A 9,732-nucleotide genomic window follows, 5' to 3' on the forward strand; every position below is an offset into this window, starting at 1 on the left:
ATTTACACATCAAACAGATATGGAGCAACAATATCATTCATTTTGAGTTGTGTTTCTAGCAACCTGGTCAATGAAAGTCCAACATTTTCTCCCCATTTTAGCTCTGTGTTTTGGTCTCTGAGAGTGGCTTCCTGAGAGAAAGCCACTAAAAGCTCCACTATGTTCACCAGCTAGTCTGTCTGCTGTTTGGTGCTGACTGGGTTCGTATAGTTGGCTTTTCAGAGCTTTTTTTGCTGTGTAACAGCAACTACAATCAACTATGAGAGTGGTGAAAGTCAGTCAATACAGTGAAGCTGCAGGGCGCAGGACCTAAATAATGAGCTAACGCAGAGGGGAACTGCAGAAAATGGTGATAATTCTCGGTGGGTTTATCACTACAAGTGACTCCTTTTACAAGTAGTCATGTGAATCCATGTTAATGTAAAACAGTAATTGTAGCTGCTTTAAATTAAATCTCTAACACAATAAAGTGTGCGAAAAGTGAAGGGGTTGGATTGCTTTACAAAGCCATTATAGATGAGCAACTTTTTTTTCTAGAAATAATATTAAACTGGACTGAGGTCATTGGAACAATTTTTTATAATTTTAATTCAAAGTCACTTCAAAATTTGTTCAATGGTTTAAGTGCCCCAATCCACCATTTTCTCTGCAGGGTGGTTTAATTATGACTTTCCTTTCATATCCAAGGATCATGACTTATGAAGCTATTCCAAATCACAATAAGCATTTTTAAATATAATTCCCAAAGAAACCGACACCAGGATATATAAAATCATGAGCAAACCTCTACAAGACAAATATTCATAGACAAAACGTCACTTATGTTCATATTTATATCATAAAAAAAAAAAAAACTTGGCAAGAGCAAGAAAAAAAAAAGTATGAATAATAATCAAAGAGAACCACATTACCAGCAACAAAGATGACAGCGATTTTAAATATTGTATTAACTGTAAGCCCGTAGGTCATACTCAGACTTAAGAAGTCGCTAGCTGAGCCACCAATAAACCCTCTTAATGAACTCTACAATATTTAATACTGTTGCAGCACTGGCTTTATGAAGTCTGGCTAGAGGACACTCCATAATTAAAATGTCTAAATAATAATGAAGCCAAGTTGTTTTTCAGTTAATTCGGGTGTCCAACCAGCCCTTTAATATAGATTTTCGTGGCAGATAAGTTGGCTGAAGGAATTTGTTTTTGTGAAAATAGTTAATTTTATATTTGCCGTGTTGCCAAGAGGTAATAGACGTGGGTATAATGGTAACATTACAACGTGTCAAAATGGTGTGTTAAAATTAAAACGGCTGATATTTCCAGCATGTATAGCTGCATCATAAGAACAGACAACAGCCATGTAGGGGCTCTCAATTGATCATTTTACTGAGAATGACAACAAGGAGCAATAAAAGATCTATCAATGAATAAGTGAGATTCGAAGACAATCAGAAACCACTGTCACATATAATGTCTCAGCTTCAGGTTGTGCCATTAAGCCTGTGCATGTGTTGCTAATCCACAGCAGAAATCTGTAAATTATAGTACACAAATATGTGAAAATTGTTGCGGAAGAAAAGGTAATAACAGGATGGGCAGATAATGGTGCCACATCTGCACTTGGAAATTGCAGAATGTATTAACCAAGTTTTAAAACACAATAAGCTATACTCCTCAGTATGGCCTTCATGCAGTAACACTGACAACTACAGCATAATGCACTTCAGGAAATTAAAGTTCAATGTAATCAAAAATTTGCATAAATTGTAAAACAAGAGGCAGCTAAAAAGCATTTACTAAATGAATTAATTATAAATGGCATGCCCTATTAAAGATATTCATAGATTACTTCAAAACAAGGTATTTCCATTTTGAACCTCTTTGTTTCAAAGTAGGGATTATAGACAGGTTTTATTCGTCAGGGTTTTGCATTAAAAAAGAACATTTCCTTGGTCATGGATCAGAGATGAAATGCACTTTTTCAGGACAAAGAAAAAAGTAGGCAATGTTTCCATTTGCATCAGAGCCACTTGTTCGGTCTATTCAATCACGCAAGAGGAATAGTCTAAGCGATGATCAGAAAGCGGGTAAGTGCTTTCTCAATAGCGTCTGTGTTACTCATTGGAACGCATCAACATCTGAGGAGTTTGAGTGCAAAGTGAACTCAAATCCAGTAAGATCTTTATGTGAGATTTTTTATTTCCTCTAGCTTAATTGTTGATGGAGCATGTAAAAATAGCAGCATTTTGAGGATCTAATTAAATGCAGGGATGTGCTGTTGAGTGTCTGGACTTGGAGCTAAATGCAACGCATGTAAAATGTCTTCAAGCGACCCGTAAAGCAATACACGGTTATCAGGATCACTTTGTTCTTTTAGTCCCAGCTAGCTGCTTGTTTTAATATTGTCTGGATACAAAACTAATAACTCTGCTGCTGTGTGCTAAATTTAAATTTAATTTAGCACAGTCATTGGTAGCTTACCAACACAGAGTGACTGGCCCAGGCCGACTTGTGTAGTTTGGTGCACAGCTTCGTATGTCAGGGTACCCGACCTAGACACAATGCCTAAAAGAAACAATAAGAAAACATTTTATTATGTTAATTTTTCTCCAGTCAAGGGGTAATAAGATGATATAAAATGCAGCTGTCATTGTCTGTCTAACTTTGGCTGAATTGTTTCATCATGAAAGCAAAAACAAATGAGATCACGCTACAGTACAACTGTAACAGCTGTTCTGTCTGTGCTTTGGGAATGATGGCAGTTGAATTACTATAAAAACAGCCTTCCTGTAAAGGTTCACTGGTCAACTGCAGCACACACTTATCAGTTTATCAAGCTGTCAACAGCAGAAGCTCAATCTAGGATTTAAGTACAGTGCTGTAAAACTGTTTAATTTGTGAAGAAAGAAAGATTGTTGTCAAGTGGTCAGCAAGTCAATCTCTGTAGACACAAACATGTAAGCTGTCATTGACGAATATTGTGAAATAAAACGTGTGTGATTTCATGAATTTCAGCAAATTTACGAAATCTCACCGATTCTTCCTTTCTTGTGAATGTGGCCTGGCATGATCCCAATCTTGCATTCTCCAGGCTGCAAAATTGAATTAAAATAAAGAACATTTAATATGACATAAACCAGTGGTTGTCAACCTTTTTGATGTCAATAGCCCCAAACTGACAGACATCAGGGAACAGACCCATATTTTATAACATGTAGTCTCAGTGATCCCAGTCAGATTTAGTTATTCCAACTGTCTGTACTGTAGATTGCAGTGAAGTAGGTTTGCCTCTACAGAACAAAGTCATTTATTATTTAGCTTTTTCTATGCCATAAGCTCACTTGAACTAAACCAGAACAAATTCAATGAATATTCACTGCACAAATCCCCATGAATAAAGATAACTTCTTAAAGCTTTCTTTATCAAAATGTAAATTTTGCTACATACTAAAATCCAGAAAACATGGGATATTCAACCCAAAACGGACTTTATTAAAAATATTATTATAGAAAAAAAAAAAAACATCAGTATAAAGTAGACTCCTTCTACAGGTTTTAGATCCTTGAATTCACGGTTTAAAAGGTTAATAAATATTTAATAGCACTCAATCAGAATTATGCCCCTGGATGCTTGAGAGAGAATGTGTCCTTTGTGCTTGCTCTCTCCTAAAAGAAAAGAAAAAGTCAGTATATATACTATCACTATATATATATAGTAAATATAGTATATAATATATATACCCTAATATATACTATATTGTGTGTATGTGTGTGTGTGAGAGAACTTACATTGATGACCCCTGGGCAGTTGGGGCCTATGAGGCGGGTGGTGCCCTGGCGCAGGAGCTTATGTTTGACTCTCACCATGTCCTGCTGGGGGATGCCCTCAGTGATGCACACCACCAGAGGGATCTCTGCGTCAATGGCCTCAATGATGGCCGCCGCCGCGAACGGTGGAGGTACATAAATCACAGTGGCATCTGCCCCTGTGCCCTCTTTTGCCTGAGGTGAGGAGTAAAAGGTATTGGCGGTGTGTTAAACATTGGAAAATCTAAAGTTATGAAATAGTGCCACCTAATGTTTCTTCAAAAATCATCTGCAAAGCTTCAGCACTCCTTCACAGGATGTTAGCAGTAAATCTGTCAGATCCAAACCTCATATTTCAGGTTTTGTTCTCTATACATTTACAAAAGATTGGGACAACCACTCATACATACCTCCTTGACAGAATTGAAGACTGGCAGGCCGAGGTGCGTCTTACCACCCTTGCCGGGGGAAACACCTCCGACTAACTGGGAGCCATAGTCGAGAGCCTGCTGGCTGTGAAACGTTCCCTACAAGTTAAGAGGAGTCAGTGTGTTATATGAGTGTGTATATGAGTGCGTAATGAAGTGGGGTACAGCCACTTCTGTAGCGTCAACCTTGAGATATCATTACAGACAGAGAGGAAGGAGGAAATATGCTGCCATCCAGGATTAATCACCTGTGCTGCTGAGTAAAGGGATGGATACAGAAGTGAGGCTGGGTACTTCTAGGGGATGCGGCTACTGGTAAAGAAATCGAAATGTTCTTGACAGATAAATAATGATGTACGCTATATTTAATCTGCTCGCAGAACATTTGAAAAACAAATCAAAAGTAGCTTTTGGATATCCTCCAACACTGACTGTAAAATATCTCCCAAGAAAGATAGTTTACACAAATATTTCCCGTTCCGTCACTCCAGCGTTGGCTATAGGGAGCCTGTCATGGCTGAAAGATTTTACTCCTGACATTCATGAAGTCGATTAATTTGCTTCAACACACATCTGATTCATCATTTTTAATATTTAAACCAAAGAAGATCCTCATAGAAAACTGTGCACATTATATTATATTCATAATTTCATTGTCATTACTAACACATATTGTCCATTTTTAGTTCTTTGGCTTCTAACGTGCATATGGTGTGTGAATGTTGTACTATGTTATGTACATTAGAATATTTATAAAATGCAGTTGAGGGTTTGAAGCATAACGAGCTGTAGCAAGCGAATACAGAATATACACATGATATATATATTTCATAAGAGGGAGTGGAATAAGATGATTACCTTAAACCTTAAAGCTAAGTAGGTGGAGAAAGGTGGAAACTGAGGTTAATACTGATGTTGGTAATCTCTGTTATTGCTTGCTGCTCATAGTTTTCTGTATCTGGTACAAATATCACCACCAGGAGCCATTTGAAGTGAAAACAAGACCGAGCAGCAATAACACTAAAGGGAATAGAACATATTTTAAGAAGTAAAAATCTTGTGAGTGAATCTCAGTTATACTTTCCCAGAAAATTAATGTATCAAGGCAGTGTAAATTGATTTTCTGCTGAACAAATCCTATCAGTCTGTAGTCAGTTAATTATTACTGAAGATGCTGAAACAATGTAGATAAAGTAGCCAAGGGTCATAACTACAAGTGCAAATAAATGACCTTCATGTAAAATTATAACTAGCCTATTAAGAGGAATTAGAAGCTATGAATCAGCATTTTTCCCTAAATTGCAATATACTGCTTCACCCTGCTAACTTTGCCGTTTTTGCCAGTCATTATTATTGCAAATGTTGGGACAATAAATTTGAAAAATTACTTGCTTATCAAGCCAGAAAGACACCACAATGTGCACTCAATAGCACTTGCTTCATTTCTCATCCTTTTCTAATTACCCAGAGTGTTCACTGGAACTATATTTAACAACCTTTTATTATGTTGAAGAGAAAATGGAGGATGAAAAATGGAAAGTGTGTAAGGACAGAGGGAGGATATAAATCTGTGAAGTCCACGTTTCTGGCTTGTTGAACAGACTTGCCAAGATTTTTATTCTCCTTGACTGGACACGGTTCAAAGCGAATCACCTGAGCTTTTTCATGCTCTTGAAAAATAACTGGAAGGATCAACAATCTGCCACACAAAGTTATTATTATTGGCTACAACAATGACTAAGAGGTGTCATGGGGAAAGAAAATGAAGACAAAGTGAAAATGAAATTCTGCAAATCTGAAATAAAAACAGGAACCAATCAATTTGCCTTTAAGGTAAAAATCCAAACACAAATCTTGCAACAACTTCACTAACAGTACAACAGTATCAACTGATGCAAAGAGTTTCAGCATTTAGAAAGATTATGAATATTATCACAAATAATAATGTCTGCCCTCTGATCCAGTCTTGACTTCACTCTTAACACTTTTCCTGAAATTCTTCATTTTAAACTTGATAATGTTTTTACTTGAATTGACATAGTACTGTAATTCTATTTTCTCTACTGTAATTCTACAAATGCTACTTCTGTCTGCACACCCATTACACGACTGTCTGCCCTGACAGAGGGACATAAAAGTCCCTCAGGAATGTGTTTCAGTTGTGAAGTAGGGCTGGAGGACATTGTTGCTTTTCCTGAGGCAACAGAGGAGGTTGTCCTAATCTGAAATGAGCTTCTAAGGATAGACAGTGTTGTATGTTGTATGTTTAAGATGTGCTTTTGGGCTACGTGAAGAAAATGAACTTGAATTGAAATAGGTACAGAGGTACACCAATGTTGAAACCAACTGTGAATACATTCTCATTTAAGTGATGAAATGAATACTCTTTGATAGTTTACGCTCTCTGGTGATCACACGGAAAGGCTTCAGACAAACAAAGAAGGAGGAATTGTGTGTACTTCACAACAAGATTACACCAACCTAATCTGAGGTGACGCATTCATTTAAAAAAGTGTTGACGGGAACAAGTAGTCAGTACAAACCTGCTTCCCTGTGAAACCTTGGCAGATGACCTTCGTGTTCTTGTTGATGTAGAGGTTCTGTCTTGATGCCGTATAACAGTGTCTGACTCCACTCTGCTGCACTGAATGGAGAGATAGAAAGGGAGGCATCACAGACTGGTTTTAGGTGGTATATACGCAATACCCAGGTCAATAAATAATCAGAACCTGACAGGATCAAACCTTCCTATCCACTTGTTCACTGTACTGTGACATGCATGTGGAACTTGTTTGCACTGATTAAGGTAAAAAAAAACAACCTTTGCATTGTAAAACTGTCAATGTTCTTACAAGACAAGAAAAACACTTCTACAATCATCTTTTATTGTTGCTGAGCAACATTTTAAACATATTCAGACTTGACAGCTGACGTTTTCTGCACCTGTGACCACAAACATTCTTAGCTTTCTAAGCAATGATAATTAGAGATGGTGGCTAATGCTATGGAGCAGTTGTAATGGCAACCACTTAAGGAAATGTAACAACGGAGAGCAAATTATTTCCAATTAAACCGACTGTGGAAGCGTTGTAGTATATTTGACCGAACTCTGAGTATGATAATGTTATCAGTTTAAAAAAAAAAAACAACAAAAAAGGATACTACCAGCTCATTTTGTATACAGTGAGCTGAAATTAAACATTCTTAAAAGCTGTATTAATCGAATGAAATGTCAGAGGTGTGAGGACAAACACAGAGAGAACTGTCACCCAGCCATTTGCAATTTTTAGACTCTTTTAGCTCAGTGTTTTTGCTCTTCCAGCCCATGTTTACTGTGTGGTCCAGTTCAGTCCCACAGCTCTAATCAACTCGGTTTCCAGCAGCTGCAGGCGGCTGTTTCCAAACCCCACAATTAGACATACTGTAGTAAGTAACAAGACACATTCAGGTCAAGTGAGGAGGCTCTGTTAAGCGTTACATCTACTGTGAGGTGTTATAGCATATCATGGCATAGTAATAGTGGTTTCATGAGGGACGTTTCAGCTGAACTTCAGTAGGGCCACAGATATTAAATCATAGCTGCTGCTCTTCTAATCACTTTTCCAGGGAGAGATTCTGTTTTATTTGTGTGCACGTTTTATTTCTCACATGCAATCGGAGACAATAACTGCACAAAAATGGCCAATTGCTATTTTTACTTGAGCTAGCACACAGTTCAAAGTATATTTACAGCACAACGCTTCATTGTATAAAGCTGCAATCACCATTTTAAGGACTTGAAGGACTCAAAATTCAATGAAGTGCTGAAAAGTGACCGAAAATGAATTCATTAAACTTCCTATGCAAAAAGGTGAAACATTTGCCGACTCCGGTTTTTAAAATGTGATGGGAACTTGCAGGGGTGGCATTTTTTCACTCACTACTTTCTGACATTTTCAAACTACTTTATTAAGAAATAATAATATTTAAGTAGCCAGCAGCCTTATTAAACAATACTTGACCTCCATGAATCAAAGGAGACACTGAATGCCACTCCACTGTCTAACACACAGATGGTCTAAAACCTTAAGCTAATTCATATAATTTATTAAAAAAAGGTGTCCACTATCAAATAAGAGTAGGTTCAACTCTGCAAAAAAAAACATCAATCCAACCACAATCAAAGAAAAGCTTCCTGCTAGTGACAAAATAAAAAGGTAAATAGGAGAACTCCAGTTGACTGCCAGTGCCTGTATGGCTTTGAATGTGAGTAACTTGTTTCTTGACTTTGTTTTAAAGATAAAATAAATACTATCATAACAGAAACTTCTGACCAGGTTAAAGTAAACCACCAGTGACTGAATCACCCCCACTGACTGAACTTTGGTCTTCTGTCAGTGCCTCAGAGACAACTTATCAATGTCCCTGTACAAAGTTCAGTCGTCCAATTGTAGTCAACGTTAAGTCGACAGCAAACGTAGATGCAAGCTCTCTAAAATGCTCAGAGCTGCAAGCATGCAGGCTGCAGACACACTGACCTAACAGCTGAATGAGCTGCTTCCACTGCTGGGTGAAAACAAAACATGATCTTCTGGTTCAAAACACTTTGAGTAGAGAGAATGGACACGCTAACTTTAAGTCGAGAGGACACACAAGGTCAAAGTTTGACACTCGCTCTGGCCTGGGAGCAGGCTGACAGGGGGTGAAAGCCAGATTTCAGCTGGACGTTAGCGAAGAGCAGGCTAGTTAGCTAGAGGGCTAACTGTCATTGAGCTATAACAACAAAACACGGTTGGCAGGCTAATGTGGCTAACTAGCCAGAAAGCTCCCCTTGGTTGCCTGGGTGGCTTTCTGGTGCAAGACCGTGTGAGCCCGCGAAGCTCAGCCAACGTACAGCACAGAGCCACTGCGTATATGTCTGTTGCAGCAGCTATACTGTCAAACAATGTGAGTGGTTAAAAGCCTGATTTAGAAAAATACTTACAAAGCAGCCTGGCAAACAACCTGCTGTGAGACATCTTCGGTCATTCACCAATGACACCGGAGTATGAGGACCTTAGGCGAGGATTTTAGCTGACTACAAATGTCCCCGTGAATGAATGGATATTTAAATCAGCTTGAGGACCTTTTTCTCGTTTAGTGACGAACTATGGGCTTCACGTATTTGCATATATTTGACTGCCGATGTTTGTTTGTGAGCTGTGGATATAATTCATGAGATAGATACTGGCGTTAAAATTATTTCAGGCGTAATAGTAGGCTGCTTCAATTCACAATGAATTCTGGGTAGTGTAGTCTTTTAAAGAGTGCGAGAAAGAAACTGAGCCGGCACTAGAGGGCGTATTAACCATATGGATAATTGCAGTAAATGTCACCCTAAGCAAAAAAAAATAGCCTGAAAATATGACCTTGGAAGCAGTCACTTAAATAAAAATAACAACAACAACAATAGTAATAATAATAATAGTAATAATAATAATAATAATAATGGTAATAATGATGATGATGATGATCATAATGAT

General features: G+C 37.8%; 1 protein-coding gene across 1 annotated transcript in view; it reads right to left on the bottom strand.

Annotated features, from left to right (window-relative positions):
- The window catches only part of suclg1 (succinate-CoA ligase GDP/ADP-forming subunit alph), a 19,442-nt gene extending 10,098 nt beyond the window's left edge, over positions 1–9,344 (bottom strand). Inside the window, exons 1-6 of the mRNA XM_035660728.1 lie at positions 9,195–9,344; positions 6,775–6,875; positions 4,214–4,330; positions 3,786–3,998; positions 3,031–3,088; positions 2,478–2,561 (exon numbers count right to left, since the gene is read on the bottom strand). Of these exons, the coding sequence (XP_035516621.1) occupies positions 2,478–2,561; positions 3,031–3,088; positions 3,786–3,998; positions 4,214–4,330; positions 6,775–6,875; positions 9,195–9,228 (607 nt within the window). The 5' untranslated portion in view covers positions 9,229–9,344. The remainder of the gene's footprint in view (positions 1–2,477; positions 2,562–3,030; positions 3,089–3,785; positions 3,999–4,213; positions 4,331–6,774; positions 6,876–9,194) is intronic.
- Between the last annotated feature and the right edge of the window lie 388 nt (positions 9,345–9,732).

This window comes from Morone saxatilis, unplaced genomic scaffold (genome assembly GCF_004916995.1).
Source record: "Morone saxatilis isolate NCDOM2014 unplaced genomic scaffold, NCSU_SB_2.0 Contig17, whole genome shotgun sequence".
NCBI lineage: Eukaryota > Metazoa > Chordata > Actinopteri > Moronidae > Morone > Morone saxatilis.